Source organism: Xenopus tropicalis, chromosome 1 (assembly GCF_000004195.4).
Source record: "Xenopus tropicalis strain Nigerian chromosome 1, UCB_Xtro_10.0, whole genome shotgun sequence".
NCBI classification, from domain to species: domain Eukaryota; kingdom Metazoa; phylum Chordata; class Amphibia; order Anura; family Pipidae; genus Xenopus; species Xenopus tropicalis.
This window is the reverse complement of record NC_030677.2, coordinates 210,999,310-211,022,578: the sequence shown is the minus strand read 5'-3', so window position 1 is coordinate 211,022,578 and position 23,269 is coordinate 210,999,310. Positions and strand designations below refer to the sequence as shown.

At 44.9% G+C, this 23,269-nt stretch overlaps 1 protein-coding gene across 2 annotated transcripts in view; it reads left to right on the top strand.

Annotated features, from left to right (window-relative positions):
• aqp3 (aquaporin 3 (Gill blood group)) overlaps nt 1-21,054 on the top strand; it is a 35,567-nt gene extending 14,513 nt beyond the window's left edge. For both annotated transcript variants that reach the window (XM_012962938.2, NM_001016845.2), the window contains 5 exon segments: nt 9,342-9,468; nt 9,561-9,698; nt 13,365-13,483; nt 16,383-16,600; nt 19,195-21,054. In XM_012962938.2, coding sequence (XP_012818392.1) covers nt 9,342-9,468; nt 9,561-9,698; nt 13,365-13,483; nt 16,383-16,600; nt 19,195-19,369 — 777 coding nt within the window. In that variant the 3' untranslated portion in view covers nt 19,370-21,054.
• The last annotated feature ends 2,215 nt before the right edge of the window (nt 21,055-23,269 follow it).

The window sequence follows — 23,269 nt, the reverse complement described above, 5'->3', positions numbered from 1 at the left end:
GGGCGTTTATACCGCTTCTCTGTCTGACCTGCTTATGGATAAAAGGGCATCTAAGTGTAACGTGCGCCATTGGGACAGGGGTTCCCTATACTTGCCTCCACTACAGGCTGCCATTAATGCCAGGGCTCCTGCGCTCAGATACTGCCAGGCACATTGGCACCCTCGGTACTGTAGGGGCAAGTCTGCCCATGGTTCCCCCTCCCCAGGCAGCTCCCAGTATGTAGCACCCTAAGAGAAGCTGCTTTAGTGAACCCCCAGCAGGGGTGGGCCAAGCCAACTGGGCACCCTAGGCAACCTGGCTGCTCCCATGCAGGGGGGTGAGATGGAGATAGGAAGTTGGAAAGAGGGCCGAATCAATGAGCCGATGCAATCAGGGTCGGACTGGGCCGCCGGGGCACTTGGTAAAAAACCTGGTGGGCCCCACGGTTCAGACCCGATCCCCAAAGGGGGCTCCCCCAAACTGCCGCACCCCCTTCCCCAACTCACTGAAGGTATGTTTAATTTAAGCTCAGGGGTGGGGGTCGGATGGGTGGTGGGGGCTAGAGTTGCCACCTGTCTGGTTTTGACCCGGACAGCCCGGTTTTTGGTATTTTGGGCAGTCACTATCGCTGCATCATAGAATTGCCACCATGATGACTCGGCCTGCCCCGTGACTCCCTGCCCGGAGGTCTTGGGCAAGCAAGGTGGCAGCCCATTGGGGGCCCTGGGGGGGTGCAGCGGCCCCTGAGACACTAGCCCCGGTGGGCCCTGCACATAGGGTTGCCACCTGTCTGGGTTTGACCCAGACAACCTAGTTTGCGGAAGGGCTGTCCGGGTCAAAACCTTCTACCTGGTTTTCCTAATTAGGAAAAATGGGCAGGACTTACTGAGATTGATGTGGCTATCAGCCAATCACGCATATTCACCCCGCCTCTTCCCCGGGGGGGACAGGGGGGGGGCTTTCTTTGCAGAAGCTGAAGCCCCAGCTGAGAAAATTCATTTTCATTTAAGGGTCTTTGCATCCACAAACTGTTCAGTAGACGGAAATAGCAAAATGACTTTGCACACAGTGGGTGTGGCTTATGTGTGTGGGCGGGGCTAATTGTTTGCACGCCGTGCTACCTGTAGCGCACACAGCTCCTTCCACTTTTTTCAACCCAATTGAAGTTTGAGGCTCTGAGGTTTTTCAGATAAAGGGTTTTTCCATAATGTAGAACAGCATGTCCTAAAGGGAAAATCACCTTTATATAAATAAATATAGTAGGTTATAGATGAAACTTGGGTTTTTATAGCTTTCAAATCACAGTATTAATCTCCCATCTCTGCCTCTGTCTGTCCCGCAACTGAAAATGCTCTGTGGTTGTCAGGGTCACTGATCCTAGCAACCACAGAAAGCAGATTGAACGTGGGCATGTCATTTGATCATACTTCTTGCTGTTGAATTGCTTACATTTCTTTTTAGGCTCTCTACTATTAAACTTCTGTTCTGGCTTCCCAACTGCTCCCTGGTTGCTACGGTGCTTTAGCCCCACATTCACAGGGCAGGGAAGCTGATATGGTTAATGGGCAGTAGCCGGGGTCCTTGGCCCTTTGGCTAAGTGTTCTTTAAATGGGCGGGCCCTGTACGGAGGAAAACCACCAATGGAAAGGTGGAGGAACACTTAGTCCTATGGCCAAAAGGCTGGACGCTAATGAAGCCAGAGTACTTTTTGTTCCCCAGGATTTGCACCCCTGGGGTACCATAAGATTATAGGGAGTGGAGGCGCCAATGATCTTATGTGCACTTTATACTCCTGCGGCACAAACTCTTTTACTCCCCAGACCCTTCGGCATTGAGTAATAGATTGTAAGCTCTTTTTCCCCTCTAGTATCGGTTATTGGTTGCTTTATATGTTACTCCTTGTAGAGTGTAAGCTCTTTTGGGCAGGGCTCTCTTCCCCTCTTGTATCAGTTATTGATTGCTTTATATGTTACTCCTTGTAGATTGTAAGCTCTTTTGGGCAGGGCTCTCTTCCCCTCCTGTATCGGTTACTGATTGCTTTATATGTTACTCCTTGTAGAGTGTAAGCTCTTTTGGGCAGGGCTCCCTTCCCCTCCTGTATCGGTTACTGATTGCTTTATATGTTACTCCTTGTAGAGTGTAAGCTCTTTTGGGCAGGGCTCTCTTCCCCTCCTGTATCGGTTACTGATTGCTTTATATGTTACTCCTTGTAGAGTGTAAGCTCTTTTGGGCAGGGCTCTCTTCCCCTCCTGTATCGGTTACTGATTGCTTTATATGTTACTCCTTGTAGAGTGTAAGCTCTTTTGGGCAGGGCTCTCTTCCCCTCTTGTATCGGTTACTGATTGCTTTATATGTTATTCCTTGTAGAGTGTAAGCTCTTTTGGGCAGGGCTCTCTTCCCCTCTTGTATCGGTTACTGATTGCTTTATATGTTACTCCTTGTAGATTGTAAGCTCTTTTGGGCAGGGCTCTCTTCCCCTCTTGTATCGGTTACTGATTGCTTTATATGTTACTCCTTGTAGATTGTAAGCTCTTTTGGGCAGGGCTCTCTTCACCTCTTGTATCGGTTATTGATTGCTTTATATGTTACTCCTTGTATAGTGTAAGCTCTTTTGGGCAGGGCTCTCTTCCCCTCTTGTATCGGTTATTGGTTGCTTTATATGTTACTCCTTGTAGATTGTAAGCTCTTTTGGGCAGGGCTCTCTTCACCTCTTGTATCGGTTATTGATTGCTTTATATGTTACTCCTTGTATAGTGTAAGCTCTTTTGGGCAGGGCTCTCTTCCCCTCCTGTATCGGTTACTGATTGCTTTATATGTTACTCCTTGTAGAGTGTAAGCTCTTTTGGGCAGGGCTCCCTTCACCTCCTGTATCGGTTACTGATTGCTTTATATGTTACTCCTTGTAGAGTGTAAGCTCTTTTGGGCAGGGCTCCCTTCCCCTCCTGTATCGGTTACTGATTGCTTTATATGTTACTCCTTGTAGAGTGTAAGCTCTTTTGGGCAGGGCTCCCTTCCCCTCCTGTATCGGTTACTGATTGCTTTATATGTTACTCCTTGTAGAGTGTAAGCTCTTTTGGGCAGAGCTCTCTTCCCCTCCTGTATCGGTTACTGATTGCTTTATATGTTACTCCTTGTAGAGTGTAAGCTCTTTTGGGCAGAGCTCTCTTCCCCTCCTGTATCGGTTATTGGTTGCTTTATATGTTACTCTGTATGTCCAATGTATGAAACCCACTTATTGTACAGCGCTGCGGGATATGTTGGCGCTTTATAAATAAATGTTAATAATAATAATATAATTTTTTTTAACCCCCCGAAAGGCTGGGGTGGTCTCACTGTAACTTTTTATTATTTTATTGCCCCTTGTAGCGAAGGGGATCTGAAGACCCTTCCCCCTGTAGGCCTTTTGGGTTGTTCACCTTTGATTTAACTGTTAGTATGATGTAGAGAATAATATTCTGAGACAATTTGCAATTGGTTTTTTAATTATTTCAATCAGTTCAGCAGCTCTCCAGTTTGGAGTTTGGTTGCTAGGGTCCAAATTACCTTAGCAACCAGGGAGTGGTTTGAGAGAGTGACTGATATATAAATAGTAGAGGGGCTGAATAGAAAGATAAGGAATAAAAAGTAACAATAACAATAAAACTGGAGCCTCACAGAGCAATAGGGTTTGGCTGCCGGGGTCAGTGACCCCCAGTTGAAAGCTGCTAAGAGTCGGAAGACTCTTCAGCTCTTCAGCTGTCAGGGATGCTGGGAGTTGTAGTTGATGGTCTGAAAACTCCTCTACCATTTGCCCAATTACCCCTGGAAGCTGCTGTTAGTACAGATACAAATCACATTAAACAACATGTGTGTTTGTATCATGTAACTAAGGATGGAACAATCACAGTAATTAATCTTAAAGTTACAAATGATCGTTTGCAGATGGATGACAAATGTGTATATTTAGTGACTGGGCACCCACGGGCGTCTCATTCTGGGCACAGCACCCGTCTCTGGAACCAGCCGATAGCGAGTGTTACACATCTACGTGCGCTCCATGTTAGTTTTGTGGGTGGGGGTGGAACTGCCCCAGTTCCCATTTGGAAATCTTATGTGAAGGGAATTCTGGGAAGGAGAATACACACTCGGTGTTATGGGTGGCTGGGCATCTGCACTGTAGGATTAAAGGGGAACATAGCATGCTGCTTGAGGCACGAGTTCAAATAATGATCATCTGCACATTTGCATTGGTTAAGTGTGAGATTCTATGGGTGCAGAGGGTGTTTGGGAGCCATAGGGGGAGATGGTGAGCGCAGGACAAGGTGCTGACAGTAACACTTTATATCAATGTTCCCCAAACCATGGTCTGATAGCTCTTAGGGGGTGAAAAGAACTGTAATTCAATATCTGAAGGGTCATAGGTTGTTACCATATTGGCCTACTGTCTTAATCTTGTTCTACTCTCTACACCTTGCCCTACCTTCTCCATCTTGTCCTACTGTCTCCATCTCGTCCTACCTTCTCAATCTTACCCTACAGTTTTGATCTTTCCCTACTGTCTACATCTTACCCGGCTACCTCTGTCTTACCATATGGTTACCATCTTGCCTAATGTCTCCATCTTGCCTTACTATCACCATCTCTGTATTTTTTCTCTATTTTGTCCTATCCCTTTTGCCCTACTGTCTCCATCTTGCCCTACTGTCTCCATCTTGCCCTACCGTCTCCATCTTGCCCTACCGTCTCCATCTTGTCCTACTGTCTCCATCTTGCCCTACTGTCTCCATTTTGCCCTACTGTCTCCATCTTGCCCTACTGTCTCCATCTTGCCCTACTGTCTCCATCTTGCCCTACTGTCTCCATCTTGCCCTCCTGTCTCCATCTTCCAATACTGTCTCCATATTCCCATACTGTCTCCATCTTGCCCTACTGTCTCCATCTTGCCCTACTGTCTCCATCTTGCCCTACTGTCTCTATCTTGCCCTCCTGTCTCCATCTTCCCATACTGTCTCCATATTCCCATACTGTCTCCATCTTGCCCTACTGTCTCCATCTTGCCCTACTGTCTCAATCTTGCCCTACTGTCTCCATCTTATCCTACTGTCTCAATCTTGCCCTACTGTCTCCATCTTGCCCTACTGTCTCCATCTTGCCCTACTGTCTCCATCTTATCCTACTGTCTCAATCTTGCCCTACTGTCTCCATCTTGCCCTACTGTCTCAATCTTGCCCTACTGTCTCCATCTTGCCCTACTGCCTCCATCTTATCCTACTGTCTCCATCTTGCCCTACTGTCTCCATCTTGCCCTACTGTCTCCATCTTGTCCAACTGTCTCCATCTTGCCCTACTGTCTCCATCTTGCCCTACTGTCTCCATCTTATCCTACTGTCTCCATCTTGCCCTACTGTCTCCATCTTGCCCTACTGTCTCAATTTTGCCCTACTATTTCCACCTTGCCAAGATGTCTCTCTCTATTCCTACTTACAGCTGTTGCATTATGGGGGCACCAATATGTGTGTGGGGGGGGGCAGTTACCCCTTTCCCTCCCTAAGGGCACCCTTGTGTAGTTTAGAAAGTCACTAAATAACGCCTGCGGCCTCATTTTATTTCAGTTTAATTGCTGCTGATATTTATTCTGATAGCCGTACGCCCATGTTACTCATTAGGGACAGTGCAGGGAATCGCACCACATGGAAAGTGGGTCCCAGTTCAGAGTAGCAGTAACGCTGTTGGGCGGATCCTGCCTGTACCTGTAGAACCATATGGATCTCAGCCCAACAGGATCCTGGCACCGTCTGTGGCAAGGAAAACAGGATCTGCAGCCGCCCGTGCCAGTTGCCCTTAGGACCCAAACACTCAGTGTTTAATTGAAGAAACATTATGTAACAGATTGTTTCTATCTCTGAAAAGGAACATTTATTCCCAAGTCTGCTAAAAGTGTAGCCCATCAACTGCGAGAGCTTGGGGGTTACAGTTCTGTGATGGATCAGAACCAGGAATCTATGGGGCCCACATGGAGTAGCCGGTACCAACAGGAGCTCAGTTCCCCCATTCTAAACCTTCTGTCCGTATATACATCACACAGAACCTAGTTATTCCATTAAACGCACATAATGAAACGATTTTGTATTGGCTGAATATGGAAGTGGGTGGCAAGTTGAGTGTTGGGACCCCCGAATCCCATCAAGAGAATGATCTGAGAATCCCAGCATGCAGTCTGTTCCCATTTGGTTCTTCTTTACACGACTGGCATCCTTGATTCACTTGAGTTATTTACATATGGATAATTCCTGAGCCAGGGGACTATAATCATGGCATTGATACCCCGCCGGGGGCTATAGGACTGGTTGTACATGGGTGGCTGCCAGTTGGGCATAGCCGCTAATATTTGCACTGCTGGCACCAAGAGACCTGCTTAACGGAAATCCAACAATGAAACTAAAGCAGCCGTATGAAGTGCCAGTTAGTGATCCAATAGGAGCTAATGCTGAATTACTGAATTAAGAGAGATGAACCTGTACGTGACTTGAGCTTCTGTAGAGATTTAAAGGGGAAGTTCACCATTAAATTAACTTTTAGTATGATGTAGGCACTGTTATTCTGGCAGTTTGCAATTGGTTGTCATTATTTCAGTTATTTAGTTTTTTTGTTCAGAAGCACTTTGGTTTGGAATTTCAGCAAATTTATGGTTGCTAGGGCCTTTTTTTTACCTTAGCAACCAGGCAGCGGTTTAAATGAGAGACTGGGATATGAATAGGAGAGGGGCTGAAAAGGAAGATAAGTAATAAAAAGTAACAATTATAATACATTTGTAAGCTCACGGAGCAATAGTTTTTGGCTGTTGGGGGGTCAGTGACCCCCATTTGAAAGCTGGAAAGATATAGAAGTGGAACAGGTGGGATCAGGGTCAGACTGGGCCAGAACCAATCCCTGCTGGGCATGACAGGGCCCGCAAGTCCCCCTCTCCCAACATGCGTAACTATGCACACCCGGGGGAGGGCGGTAGGTGGACGGCAGGGGCCCGGAGGGCTGGGGACCATGGCGGGGGTCCCTTGGGGGGGGCAGGCCCTTGCGGTGGCAGCCTTGATGCACCCCCAGTCCGACCCTGGGTGGGATTGAATGTAACTGCAAGGCATTTAGAGCCGCACAATCTCATAAGGAGACAAGAGGTATAGCGGTTGGAGAGGGAGGGTCAGGGCAGACTAGGAATCGGTAATGGGGCTCATTCACTCTAAGGGTACAAACAATGGGATTATTGAGCCTTTAGAGGTTTGGGAATGGTGAGAAGATGGAAACATGATGTACGGTGGCCTGCAAGCCTGTATTGTGTCTATGCTACCCATAATTCCATGGTGGTGGTGGTGGTTGATGGGAAGGTAAAATCCAACTCTAATAACTTCTTGTATGAGATGCCTGACACATTAGCCGTGCCATGTCTTAGCGCAACTTAGAGATGATTGGGTACAGCTCAGACACAGTCACTTTATTATAATGAATTCCCTTATACAGGAATGTGGCACTCAGTAGGCCTGGCACTCAGTGTGGCGCCTGGGTTGGCAAAACATTCTGTCATCTGTTTACCTGAAGCGACCAAGTACTTGTTAGCCAGCCTTAGCTGGAGAGACTGTAGGTTACCCAACCCAAACGCAACGCTTCATTGCAACCATCTACTGATAAATGCAGGAGGTATGTGCCAGCCATAACATGGGAGATGCCAGTTTATATGCCAGTCATCGTCTTCTAGATCCAGTCGGTAGCAGCCAGTTGGGCTTCATTTTTCATTATTTATGGTTTTTAAATTTTCTAGCTTTTTAGTTTAGTAGCTACCTGGTTGCTAGGGTCCAAATTACCCTAGAGAGACTGGAATATGAATAGGAGAGGGACTGAATAGAAAGATAAGTAATAAAAAGTAACAATAATAGTAAAATTGTAGCCTCACAGAGGCTACCGGGGTCAGTGACCCCCTAGTTGAAAGCTGGAAGTGTCAGAAGAAGAAGAGAAATAATTCAAAAACTATAACAGATAAAACATGAAAATCAATTGAAAAGTTGCTACGAATTGTCCATTCTTTAACACATGAAAACTTGAGGGAGAACTTCCCCTTTAAATACAGCGAGTATGTGCCAGCTTGGCTTTTTAACAAGAGTCATTTTGTGTCCAGATTTGCACAGCAAAGAACATATGGGTGTAATATAACAGGTACAGCCACATATTGGTTTTTATTACTGGGTCACGTCTTTCATCCTCAGCGTTTGATTAATATCTATATTTACACTGGGCTTCAAAGGGTTGTTCACCTTGAAATTAACTCTTAGTATGACAGGGAGCTTGATATTGCAATTGGTCTTCAGTTTTGATTTCTTGTGGTTTTTGAATGCTTTTTTGTTTGGCAGTTGTCCAGTTTGCAGTTTCAGCATGTGTCTGTTGCTAGGGTTCTAATTACCCTAGCAACCAGGCAGTGGTTTCAATGAAAGAATGAGGGGCTGAATAGAAAGATAAGGAATAAAAAGTAACAATAACAATAAAACTGGAGCCTCACAGAGCAATAGGGTTTGGCTGCCAGGGTCAGTGACCCCCATTTGAAAGCTGGAAAGAAGGCAAATAATTCAAAAACAATAAAAAATATTATACGAAGACCAATTGCAAAGTTGCTAAGAATAGGTCATTGTATAAAGCTGAACTACCTCTTTAAATACTGTATATCTATTTCTCAGCCCCAGCTGCTCCTCAGGCACAGACTTACCAACCTGATAGATACAGAGACTGAAAGATAAAAGAGAATAATAAAAGAACATCAAACACATTCCGGGGCTGATTTATTCTGGAGCCACTTGGGCTGTACAAATTACATACATGTTAGGTGATCACACGTCAGAACTTGCTCACAGCTCCTATGTAAAACCCTGCTTCATCTAAATAAACCATTTTCATATAAATATACTTATTTAGCAGTATGTGCCATTGGGTAATCCTAAATAGGAAACTGCCATTTTAAGAATTAAGGGCCGCCCCCTGGGATCATAGGAGTCACAGTGCACACAAACAAGCCAAGGCACACATACATGCTAGGCCCCATCAGCCAATGAATGGGCAGGGTTCTGCCTTTTGCTCCCACACTACTTCCTGTTACAGTTAAAGCTGCATCACTTCCTGTCAGCTGATCTCTGAGGGAGCACACAGCCCATCACTAAATGGCGGCTCAAGGGAAAGGATGTAAAAGGGCAATATTTACTGATATATATATTCCAGTTTGGGGAGATTCTTTAATAGGCCACTTAGTATAATATAAACTGTCTGTTGGTTACGTATTCATTCCAAAATCCAATATGGCCGACATGGGAATTGACTTGGCTTATTCTGATTGGCTTATTCTCCCCTGCAGATGTTTGGCTGTGGCTCTGTGGCTCAGGTGGTTCTCAGTAAGGGATCCCACGGACAATTCCTGACTGTCAATCTGGCCTTCGGATTTGCCGTCATGCTTGGGATTTTAATATCCGGACAGGTATCAGGTACGAACATGTCTAGTAAAACATCGGCCTGGGACGGGGGGGTCTCTATCTGCCGCTGAAATAATAAATCTCACCTGTCGCATATATTGCAGGTGGCCACTTGAACCCGGCAGTGACCTTCGCCCTGTGCATCATGGCCAGAGAGCCCTGGATCAAGTTCCCCATCTACAGCTTTGCCCAGACGTTGGGAGCCTTCCTCGGTGCCGGCATCATCTACGGCCTGTATTACGGTAAGGGGGTCCCAAGCAGCGGGACCAGTATGTACAGTCCTGACATCAGGGGGCAGATTTAGCAAAATGCAAGTTTGAGATGTGAATAAAATAACTCGAGTGACTTTTCTTCTCGAAGGAGAACAAATGGTAGAAACTAATAAGCTTTATCAGAAAGGTCTATGTAAATACAACCATAAGCACTCACAGAAACACTGCACTGAGTCCTCTATCAAAAGAAACACAATTTATTTTCCTTTTTTGTGCTGCCATGTTTTTCTGTGTCAGACCTGCTCTCAGAAAAATTCTTCCGGGTACGGGCACGAGTCTGCTTAGTTTGATCTTCTCTCCCCCTCCCTTCCCTTCCCTTCTCCTCCTCCCCCTCCCCCACCCCCTCCCATCAGGATTTGCTCCCCCCTCCCACCTCTGTGTATTCTGAGCTCCCAGGAGCCAGGGCTGCTACACAGAAGCTACCAAGACCAAGCTAAAATGGCAGCTGCACAGCAGGTTATTTCTGCATGTAATAAATCTGTCCCGTTAAACCAAAAAATTTGCGAAAATCCAGAAAAATTCATGAAACAGCAGAAAATTAGCGAAATACGGGTAGTTCAGAACGACTTTTAGACATGACCACACCCCCTTTTGCCATGACCACGCCCTTTTTGACGCAACCATGCCCTTTTTGACACCACCTTTTTTTTACAGAACCACGCATTTTCTGGGGCATAATTTGAAATAGTGAAATAAAAAATTGGCAAAAATCACATTGTTCCATTTATTTTCAATGAGAATAAAACTCTGAATATTGAGTTTTTCTGGCGACTTTTCTAGGATTTTTCTTTAATAAAAACCAACTATTTGTGGTTCTTAGGAATATTCTCGGGTATAGTTGGGATAAAATATAAATTTGGGTTTTAATGAATCGGCCAATAGGGAAAGCAAAGCTACGACTCTCCAGGTTAAACTACAACTTTCAGCCTCATCCGGATTGGAAAGAACAAGGGGGGGCAGCGGTACTTCCATGATTCCATAAATAACCCACTAAATCAAAGTTACAGCCCAAAATGTAAGTTCTATTCAATTATCACTAATTGCAAGTTCCTTTCCATATAATGTCAGCTGCTGAGAAACATAATCTAAGCAACTTTGCTGTTGGTCTTTTTGTTTGTTCTATTATTTGCTTTCTTCTGCCTTTTCTACAAAGTGAAATTTGGGTGCCTCTATGACAGGTATAATACAGTATGGGGGTGCTGGTTGCACTGGGGTGCACAGAACTGGGTAAGCGCCAGCAACGCCAAAACTGTTCCAAAGCTGCAGGGTACATGAGTCACCCCTGACTAATTGCTCCCCCTAAGGGCAGGGCGAGAGGGGTGCGGATCCTTGGGATGTTACTAGTGCCAGTTCTGAAGAAATTGTGCCAGTGTAAGCTTTTGGCCCAGGAATACGTGATGAGTAAATTCAGGCAAAATCAGCAATGATTCCACAGCAGAATCCTGCATTGTAATCTGTTTTAAACTTCAGTCACACTTTACTGCTGCGCTGCAAGTTGGAGTGATATCCCCCCCCTCAGCAGCCGATCAGCAGAACAATGGGAAGGGAGCAAGATAGCAGCTCCCAGTAGGTATCAGAATAGCACTCAATAGTAAGAAATCCAAGTCCGGCTTGGGACTCCTCCAGTTACATGGGAGTAGGAGAAACAATAGGTTAGCTGAAAGCAGTTCTAATGTGTAGCGCTGACTGAAAGCTCAGACTCAGGCACACTTTACTGCTGCGCTGCAAGTTGGAGTGATATCCCCCCCTCACCCTCAGCAGCCGATCAGCAGAACAATGGGAAGGGAGCAAGATAGCAGCTCCCAGTAGGTATCAGAATAGCACTCAATAGTAAGAAATCCAAGTCCGGCTTGGGACTCCTCCAGTTACATGGGAGTAGGAGAAACAATAGGTTAGCTGAAAGCAGTTCTAATGTGTAGCGCTGACTGAAAGCTCAGACTCAGGCACACTTTACTGCTGCGCTGCAAGTTGGAGTGATATCCCCCCCCCCTCACCCCCAGCAGCCGATCAGCAGAACAATGGGAAGGGAGCAAGATAGCAGCTCCCAGTAGGTATCAGAATAGCACTCAATAGTAAGAAATCCAAGTCCGGCTTGGGACTCCTCCAGTTACATGGGAGTAGGAGAAACAATAGGTTAGCTGAAAGCAGTTCTAATGTGTAGCGCTGGCTGAAAGCTCAGACTCAGGCACAAGGCACTGAGATGGCGCCTACACACCAATATTACAGCTACAAATACATTTGTTGGTTCAGGAATAAAAGGTTAAATGGCAGAGGGAATTATTTGCTGTGTAACAGGGTCATTTAGAGATAGAGATTTGCTCTGGGATTTACTCTGGGTAACAGGCACGTTCCTTGGTGGATAAGCCTGGGCCCAGTAGGTGCTTGCTACGTACTGGGTGTGGGGGAATTAAATTACAAGCGCTGGGAGGAAAGGGTGTACGGCAGCCAATGAGGAAAGAGATAAGCAGAGCAGTATGACGGCTCCTATCAGAATTTCCCTTCATTCTTATTCTCCTCATTGTCCATCTTCCTCATTCCATTTCCCAATAGTCTCCATTTCCTGTACTCGCAGGGAACAGCTCTCCAGATAAGCTTTTATATATGGAATTATCCCCTGGTTCCCGAGTGAGAGTGGAATCGCCCTATAATACTTCTGCAAGGGCCACTTACACCGACAATGACAAATATCACTCACTTGTGTGGGAAACAATGTATTTTACACCATTACACAGACGGAAGCCCTCCTTTCTGTCCCATTGTGTTCATGATGTGGGCCGCCATCTTTTATCTGTTGGCAAATCAAAGCCCCGCCTATTCTCTGGGACTCGAGAGGATCCATTGTCTTGACCTGCCCCCCCCCAAACCCCCACCGAACAAAATGCTGAGTGTATTTAGATAGAATTACAATGATTTCTAATAGTGATTAACTGATTCCATACACAAATGAAGGCAAAAGCAAAAAGGTTATAGGGGGAGCTCCTCCCATTTTGTCTTCACTGATTCAGTTATACCATGTGACCCCTACACAGCCAATGTGCACCTTTATAACGCTGAAGTAGACTTAACTATAACTTTTAGTATGTTATAGAATGTCCTATTGTTAGCAGCTTTGCAATTGGTCTTCATTATGTATTTTTTTTTATTGTTTTTGAATTATTTGCCTTCCTCTTGTACATCTTCCCAGCTTTCCAATAGGGGTCACTGACCCCGGCAGGCAAAAAACTATTGCTCTTGAGCTTGCAATTTTATTCTTAGTTTTACTTATTATTCCTTATTTTTATATTTATATCCTGTCCTATTCATATTCCTGTCTCTCACTCAAACCACTGCCTGGTTGCTAAGGTAAACAAGACCCTAGCAACCAGATAGCTGCTGAAATTCCTAACTATAAAAGAAAAAACTAAATAAATGAAACCCATCGACTTCTGGGCTCAGACAGAGACCTAGTTATAAGGTGCTGGACAGAAGGACAGACTGATCCCTCCCAGACCCCCCCCCCCCCAGTTCCTACAATCCCTGGACTGGACCTGCAATAGTTCCGCTTCCTAAATACCAGTTCTGGAACCCCTGCCCTTGTATATATCATAACCACATCCACCTTGTCTTACGGATATTCTCCCATCTCTTCCTTTCTAGATGCCATTTGGTTCTTTGGAAACGACCAACTCTTTGTAATGGGCGAAAATGGCACGGCCGGCATCTTCACCACATTCCCATCGGAGCATCTGACACTTATAAATGGGTTTTTTGATCAGGTAAGTCCCCTCAGTTGGCATCCACACACCTAAGCCTTCCACTGTCAGCAGGGTGCTGGGAGTTAGCAGGGTGCAGGGAGTTAGCAGGGTGCTGGGAGTTAGCAGGGTGCTGGGAGTTAGCAGGGTGCTGGGAGTTAGCAGGGTGCAGGGAGTTAGCATGGTACTGGGAGTTAGCAGGGTGCTGGGAGTTAGCAGGGTGCTGGGAGTTAGCAGGGTGCAGGGAGTTAGCATGGTACTGGGAGTTAGCAGGGTGCAGGGAGTTAGCAGGGTGCTGGGAGTTAGCAGGGTGCAGGGAGTTAGCACGGTGCAGGGAGTTAGCACGGTGCAGGGAGTTAGCACGGTACTGGGAGTTAGCAGGGTGCAGGGAGTTAGCAGGGTGCTGGGAGTTAGCAGGGTGCAGGGAGTTAGCAGGGTGCAGGGAGTTAGCATGGTACTGGGAGTTAGCAGGGTGCAGGGAGTTAGCATGGTACTGGGAGTTAGCAGGGTGCTGGGAGTTAGCAGGGTGCAGGGAGTTAGCAGGGTGCAGGGAGTTAGCACGGTGCAGGGAGTTAGCACGGTGCAAGGAGTTAGCAGGGTGCTGGGAGTTAGCAGGGTGCTGGGAGTTAGCAGGGTGCAGGGAGTTAGCAGGGTGCTGGGAGTTAGCAGGGTGCAGGGAGTTAGCAGGGTGCTGGGAGTTAGCAGGGTGCAGGGAGTTGTGTGCCTCCGACACCGGCCTTACCCACAGACATTCACGTTCCAAAGTTTTGTTTTGCCATCAGAAGTTATTTGCCCTACTCCCCTGTGCCACTGATAGGGGTGCCACCCTACCGGTATTTGACTGGCCCAACTGGTAAATCTAGCTATGGTTGGAATAATTACAGGTAATTGCTGTAATACCCTATAAATTCATCCCCTCCCTGATCCTCTCCGCTGTCACATTCCCCCTTTAGGTGGCCATACACATTAAGATCTAAGCGAGCAGATCTTCTCCCGATATCCCCACCTACGGGTGGGCGATATCGGGCGAATTCAGGCTAATTCGGTCATTTGGCCCTGGGGCCAAACAATCGAATTGGAACGACGGTAATTGGTGCAGTCGGTTTGGGGACTGCATCAACGAGCCAATGGGGTCTGTGATCTGCCTACATTTTTTAACCTGCCTGATCGAGATCTGACCGATTTCAGGCCAGAGGTTGGTCGGGCAGGCCTGTCGTTGGTGCCCCTACACGGGCCGATAAGCTGCTGAATCGGTCTAAGGGACTGATATTGGCAGCTACAATTGGCCCATGTATGGCCACCTTTATAAGGATTGCCCTGCCTATGCCCCACCCATTCCCCCACCCACTCTGGTCATTTCCCTACCCACCCACTCATTTCCCCGCCCCTGTGTGACATCACCTCCTATTCCCCCACCCAAAGGCTGCTTAAGTCAGCCGTGGGTTATATTTACAATTCAAGAAGCTTCTCCCATTGTTCCAGCACCCAGGAACACACACAAAATGGCGTCCTCTATAGTAAGGAATTACAGGGTCACTAGGCCGTCAGTACTTCAGGGGTAACTGCACTGGGTTGGGGCAGACAAATGTAAACATTTCAAGAAATTCCACCCACAAACACATATATATGTTCATCTGAACGTGGGTCTCCTTTAAGCTCTGCCTCGTTTTATTCCTCGTTTTATTTGGGATGTGACATTATGTTAATCAACAGGAAGGGAACTTGGCGCTCCTGCCAGAACGGAACCGCCAGAACCCTGACAATCGAGCCCTTTATTATAAGGCCGTACTGCCGGCTCTCACTCACCTTGGGGCTGTTCCGTGTAACCCAATCCCCCCGGCGGCCGCCGTTACTGTGTGACCTTGTGAGCGACGCACAAACCTCTCTCCATTTCATATTTCAATACTTTCATTGTTTCTGGAAAACAAATCTCACATTGACCCAATGAGCAGGAGGAACCTGCCATGAACGTCACTGCTGAGAAAGGGTTAAAGTCACAGTTTAACAAAGCAGCTCACAGTCCTGGGACTTAGGTACAAATGAGCCCGGGTTTGTGGTGACTTATGGCTGGGCCCCGGGCAACTGAGGCTTTATGTGGCCCCTATAAAGTGCAACTTCTCAACTTGTGGCCTTTCAGTTTTTGGTTAAGCTAAACTCCCAGCATGCCGAGAGCCTTCAGTTCAGGCGGGTGCTGGGTGTGGTGCTTTCACACAAACTGCCGGCCAGCAGGGCAGGTGGCCGTGGTGCCATTTGGAGGGGTAGAGGGTACATGGCTAAACTCCCAGCATGCCGAGAGCCTTCAGTTCAGGCGGGTGCTGGGTGTGGTACTTTCACACAAACTGCCGGCCAGCAGGGCAGGTGGCCGTGGTGCCATTTGGAGGGGTAGAGGGTACATGGCTAAACTCCCAGCATGCCGAGAGCCTTCAGTTCAGGTGGGCGCTGGGTGTGGTACTGCTACACAAACTGACGGCCAGCAGGGCAGGTGGCCGTGGTGCCATTTGGAGGGGTAGAGGGTACATGGCTAAACTCCCAGCATGCCGAGAGCCTTCAGTTCAGGTGGGCACTGGGTGTGGTACTTCTACACAAACTGACGGCCAGCAGGGTAGGTGACCCTGGTGCCATTTGGAGGGGTAGAGGGTACATGGCTAAACTCCCAGCATGCCGAGAGCCTTCAGTTCAGGTGGGCGCTGGGTGTGGTACTTCCACACAAACTGACGGCCAGCAGGGTAGGTGGCCGTGGTGCCATTTGGAGGGGTAGAGGGTACATGGCTAAACTCCAGAAGCTGAATCATGGCAATTTCCTGAAAGTACAGAATGTCAGACTGAGGCAACATTAGGAATATTAGGAATATTAGGAATATTAGGAATATAAGGAATATAAGGAATACCAGAACCTCACACAATCCTCCTCCTTCTCTTACAGTTCATTGGAACCGCAGCTCTGATTGTCTGTGTTCTGGCCATTGTTGATCCAAACAATAACCCGATCCCTCGTGGGCTGGAAGCCTTCACCGTGGGGTTTGTTGTCCTCGTCATTGGGACTTCCATGGGCTTCAACTCTGGTTACGCCGTCAACCCCGCCAGGGACTTTGGGCCTCGGCTCTTCACATCTCTGGCCGGATGGGGCACTGAAGTCTTCTGGTGAGTGTTTGTTTTCCATCAACATTACTTTCCCTTGATACTGAAGTTTGCAGCCTTTTTATTCCATTCCTCCTTCACAGTCCAATTTCTCATAAAGTCCCATTCAAGCTCACTCTTACTGTACTGTCTAAAGGGGGCCATACACAGGCCCATTGTAGCTGCCGATATCAGTCCCTTAGCGCGATTCGGCAGCTTATCGGCCCGTGTAGGGGCAGGAACAAGGGGCGTGCCTGACTGATATCTGGCCTGAAATTGGGCAGATATTGATTGGGCAGGTTAAAAGATTTAGTCGGATTGGGGACCTCATCGGCTCGTTGATGCAGTCACCGAACCGATTGCCCCATTGCCGCCAATATAATTAGATCATTGGCCCCAGGGGCAAATGATCGAATTAGCCTACATTTGCCCGATATCGCCCAACCGTAGGTGGGGATATCAGGAGAAGATCCGCTCGCTTGGCGACCTCGCCAGACGAGCGGATCTTTACGTGTATGGCCACCTTAAGGCAGGGGTCCCCAACCTTTCTTAAGGTGCCCATACATGTTAAGATTCTTCGAGATCTTCTCCCGATATCCCCCACCTACGGGTGGGCGATATCGGGCAAATGTAGGCTAATTCCCTGGGGCCAAATGATCGAATTCTAATGGCGGCTATGGCCTAAATCTTTTAAACTTCCCGATCGATATCTGGCCAATTTCAGGCCAGATATCGGTCGGGCATTGCCGTCGTTTCTGCACCTACATGGGCCGATAAGCTGCCGAATCGCCCCATGTATGGCGACCTTTACTCTCGAGCCACAGTCAAATATAAAAAGACTTGGAGAGCAACACAAGCACCATAAAAGTTCATGGAGGAGCCAAATAAGGGCTAAGATTGGCTATTAGGGGCCTCAATGCACCCTATCAGCTTTATTTGGTACTAAATCTTGTTTTTATTCAACCAAAACTTGCCCCCAAGTCAGGAATTCAAAAATAACTCCCTGGTTTGGGGGCGCTGAGAGCAACACCCAAGGGGTTGGGGAGCAACATGTTACCCCTGAGCCACTGGTTGGGGATCCCTGATCTGGTTATAAAGAGTTTAATTCCCTGATGTGTTTACCTTGTCTAAGGAATTCCTTAGCTAATATTTTTGTCTGAAAGGCAAGTCAGGGGCCAGTAGGAAATTCCAAGACATGATGTTGCATGAATGGCACAGGAATGTCGCAACCACAGTCATGTGCCCTGCCGGGTGCTGTGGGAGTTGTAGTTCAGCCATCTCCAGATGGTCCCCAGTTCCCCATTGCTTGGAATAACAGACCATAACTTCTTGGAATCCCTTGCGCAAGTTATTGCAAAATCACTAATTACTCAGTGACCTAAATTAGAGAGAGAGTGACGGCAGCCATGCTGTTTTGGGGTGTTGACTATTTTTGGCTATGGAACATGGGTGGGGTTCTTCTGTGTCGTCATCCATAAAGAACCCTAAAAAAGGCTCTATTACTTTGCATAACGTTTAATTTCTAGGTTTGCCAGTCAAATTAACAAACACTGGAGTTGTAAGAAGGAGAAAACACAGAAGGGAACAGCAAGTGTCTAGGAGGGGGTTAAATCCACCCACTTTTTTTTAATGGTTGCATTTAGGGCAGTAGGAGGCATGTAGGTATCCCTATCCCCAGGGGTTTACTGGCACAAATTGGGTCAAGTTTGCCCCATCAGAAACCAGTAGTACTTGGCCATTCAAGATCGGTATTGAAGGCAAAAACCTCTAGTTTGTGGTGACAACTCACGTAAAATCAAGGGAACCAATCAGGAATGCTTATACATTAGGGTCAGGTTTGGTGCCCCTATCAGAAACTTGTAGTACTTGGCCTTTCAAGATCGGTATTGAAGACAAAAACTGGCAGGCATTGGGTCAAGTTTGTTGCCCCATCAAAAACCAGTAGTACTTGGCCTTTTAAGATCAGTATTGAAGGCAAAAACTTCTAGTTTATGGTGTCAACTCACATAAACTCAAGGGAACCAATCAGGAATGCTTATACATTAGGGTCAGGTTTGGTGCCCCTATCAGAAACCAGTATTACTTGCCCTTTCAAGATCGGTATTGAAGGCAAAAACCTCTAGTTTGTGGTGTCAACCCACATAAAATCAAGGGAACCAATCAGGAATGCTTATACATTAGGGTCAGGTTTGGTGCCCCTATCAGAAACCAGTATTACTTGCCCTTTCAAGATCGGTATTGAAGGCAAAAACCTCTAGTTTGTGGTGTCAACCCACATAAAATCAAGGGAACCAATCAGGAATGCTTATACATTAGGGTCAGGTTTGGTGCCCCTATCAGAAACCAGTAGTACTTGGCATTTCAAGATCGGTATTGAAGACAAAAACTGGCAGGCATTGGGTCAAGTTTGTTGCCCCATCAAAAACCAGTAGTACTTGGCCTTTTAAGATCAGTATTGAAGGCAAAAACCTCTAGTTTGTGGTGTCAACTCACATAAAATCAAGGGAACCAATCAGGAATGCTTATACATTAGTGTTCATAATGGCAATAAAATCTGAAATTCTTGCAGGATCTTATAGATATTTAAGATATTAAGGTTTATTTTGATTTCATTCCAGGGCCGGGAACCAGTGGTGGTGGGTGCCTATCGTCTCGCCCTTACTGGGAGCCTTTACTGGAGTTTTAGTCTATCAGCTGATGATCGGATGCCACATTGAGCCTGCACAAACTCCTCAATCCACCGAACAAGAAAATATCAAACTGGCAGATGTCAAAAACAAGGACAGAATCTGATTCCGCTGCCGCGAAGGGACTGTATATATTCCAGGGACACAGCAACGATATAAGAAGGGATTCCAAAGCCTTATTACTCTCCAGGAGTCACCACTCAGCTTTGTTGTCTATGTTAGAAACTTCTTAGGATGTCAAATTTGTTTCCCCTTCTTGTATAGATATGTCTTCCGTTACCATCCAGATAGGTCTGTAATAAAGTCTTCCAGTGACACAATATGCATATTCCAATGTCATGGTGGTGGTGTATCTCCAGTGTCATGGTGGTTCATCTTACAGTGTCATGGAGCTATGCATATTTTAGTGTCATGGTGGCATATCTTCTACAGAGATACGTCTTCCAGTATGGAGGAACTTCTCCTTCTAGTATCCTGGAAATACATCTCCAGTGTCCTGGAGATCCATTTTCCAGCGTCATGGAGGTTCATCTCCCAATATCCTGGAGATACATTTTCCAATGTCATGGAGGTTCATCTCCCAATGTCCTAGAGATCCATTTTCCAGTGTCATGGAGGTTCATCTTCCAAAGTAATGGATAGCATCTTGCAAATGTCACAGAGATGCATCTTCCAGTGTCATGGGGCTATACATATTGCAGTGTCATGGTGACATATCTTCTACGGAGATACGTCTTCCAGTGTGGAGGAAGTTCTCCTTCCAGTATCGTGGAAATGCATCTCCAATGTCCTGGAGATACATTTTCCAGTGTCATGGAGATACATCTTCCAAAGTAATGGAGATCCATTTTTCAATGTCCTGGAGCTATATTTGCTGTGTCATGGAGATACATCCTCCAGTGTCATGGGACTATGCATATTTTTGTCATGGTGGCCTATCTTCTGTTGTTATGGAGACATCTCTTCCAGTGTCATGAGGTTCATCTTCCAATGAAGTTTCATTTTCCAATGTCATGGAGATTCATCCTTCCGGTGTTGTGAAGATATCCCTTTCCAAATACATCACTCTGTGTCGTGGAGATACGTCCTACAAGACCATGAAGATGTATCTTCCACTGCCATAAAGATTTGCCCTCCATGTCTTTTTCTTCTCTTGCCTTGCATTGTACATAGCTTGCTTTGGTGGCAAATGGATATGGAACAAAGGTGTTTCAAGCAACTGCTTTATCTATGCATTTGAGGTTCTGCTGGTCTCTAATTCTATCCAAACTCCAGTCCAGGTAGAGGAAAATACGATTGGCTCACAAGTTGAACTGTAATTGGGAAACAAACCTGAAGTATTTGAGAATCATTCCTATTGAGAACATCCATTTTAATGCTTAATGGGGAATATACTGAATAATAAAATAGGCTTTATATTCCCTTTACAAGTAAGGCATTCTCTCTATGGTATATAATGCAACACTGCATCGCCATCATGGAGTCAGGGAACTGCCCAATCACCATTAAAGGGGAAATAATGACTGTTATACATAGGGAATCATTATCATTGTAGGTTCCTTTATGCTCCAGGTCAGATGTGCCAACAGCTCAATGATAACATCAATAAATAAAAAATATCTGTTGAAACCTGTAAGTGGCCGATGCATTGGGGGGAAAGGATCTCGCCCGCTGAAAGGTCCTGTTTGTACTTCAAACACATGTAAAGCTTTGTACATACATTTGATCGACGTCGCTTGTTTTAAGTACTGAATGTGTTTTATGTGATATTAAATACACAATTGTTATACAGATCTGCCTTGTGTGGGTTATTTAACTTGCTAACGTTTGTCTTTATTGCCCCGGGGTAAATAGTAAAGTTTAATAGTGGAGTTCCATAGGCAAGTACAGACCATGTTCCCCTGCAGCCTTTTATATGTACTGTGTAGTATGTATAGTACAGTGTGTACTTATAGTATGTACTGTGTAGTATGTATAGTACAGTGTGTACTTATAGTATGTACTTATAGTATGTATAGCACAGTGTGTACTTATAGTATGTACTTATAGTATGTATAGCACAGTGTGTACTTATAGTATGTACTGTGTAGTATGTATAGTACAGTGTGTACTTATAGTATGTACTGTGTAGTATGTATAGTACAGTGTGTACTTTTAGTATGTATAGCACAGTGTGTACTTATAGTATGTACTTATAGTATGTATAGCACAGTGTGTACTTATAGTATGTACTTATAGTATGTATAGCACAGTGTGTACTTATAGTATGTACTTATAGTATGTATAGCACACTGTGTACTTATAGTATGTACTTATAGTATGTATAGTACAGTGTGTACTTATAGTATGTACTGTGTAGTATGTATAGTACAGTGTGTACTTATAGTATGTATAGCACAGTGTGTACTTATAGTATGTACTTATAGTATGTATAGTACAGTGTGTACTTATAGTATGTACTTATAGTATGTATAGTACAGTGTGTACTTATAGTATGTATGTAGTACAGTATGTACTGTAGTATGTATAGTACAGTGTGTACTTATAGTATGTACTGTGTAGTATGTATAGTACAGTGTGTACTTATAGTATGTACTGTATAGTATGTACTGTATAGTGTGTACTTATAGTATCTATAAGTACAGTGGTGTATAGTAGTACTTATAGTATGTATAGCACAGTGTGTACTTATAGTATGTACTTATAGTATGTATAGCACACTGTGTACTACTGTATAGTTGTACTATGTACTGTGTAGTATTATAGTACTTATAGTATGTATAGCACAGTGTGTACTTATAGTATGTACTTAGTAGTATGTATAGTACAGTGTGTACTTATAGTATGTACTATAGTATGTATAGTACTTATAGTATGTACTTATAGTATGTATAGTACAGTGTGTACTTATAGTATGTACTTGTACTGTAGTATAGTACGTGTGTAGTAGTGTGTACATGTACAGTGCTATAGTACTGTACTTATAGTATGTACTTATAGTATGTATAGCAGTGTGTACTTATAGTATGTACTTATAGTATGTATAGTACAGTGTGTACTTATAGTATGTACTTATAGTATGTACTGTGTAGTATGTATAGTACAGTGTGTACTTATAGTATGTACTGTGTAGTATGTATAGTACAGTGTGTACTTATAGTATGTACTGTGTAGTATGTATAGTACAGTGTGTACTTATAGTATGTACTGTGTAGTATGTATAGTACAGTGTGTACTTATAGTATGTATAGCACAGTGTGTACTTATAGTATGTACTTATAGTATGTACTGTGTAGTATGTATAGTACAGTGTGTACTTATAGTATGTACTGTGTAGTATGTATAGTACAGTGTGTACTTATAGTATGTACTGTGTAGTATGTATAGTACAGTGTGTACTTATAGTATGTATAGCACAGTGTGTACTTATAGTATGTACTTATAGTATGTATAGCACAGTGTGTACTTATAGTATGTACTTATAGTATGTATAGCACAGTGTGTACTTATAGTATGTACTTATAGTATGTATAGCACAGTGTGTACTTATAGTATGTACTGTGTAGTATGTATAGTACAGTGTGTACTTATAGTATGTACTGTGTAGTATGTATAGTACAGTGTGTACTTATAGTATGTACTGTGTAGTATGTATAGTACAGTGTGTACTTATAGTATGTACTGTGTAGTATATAGTATACAGTGTGTACTTATATGTATGTATAGCACAGTGTGTACTTATAGTATGTACTTATAGTATGTATAGCACAGTGTGTACTTATAGTATGTACTGTGTAGTATGTATAGTACAGTGTGTACTTATAGTATGTACTGTGTAGTATGTATAGTACAGTGTGTACTTATAGTATGTACTGTGTAGTATGTATAGTACAGTGTGTACTTATAGTATGTACTGTGTAGTATGTATAGTACAGTGTGTACTTATAGTATGTACTGTGTAGTATGTATAGTACAGTGTGTACTTATAGTATGTATAGCACAGTGT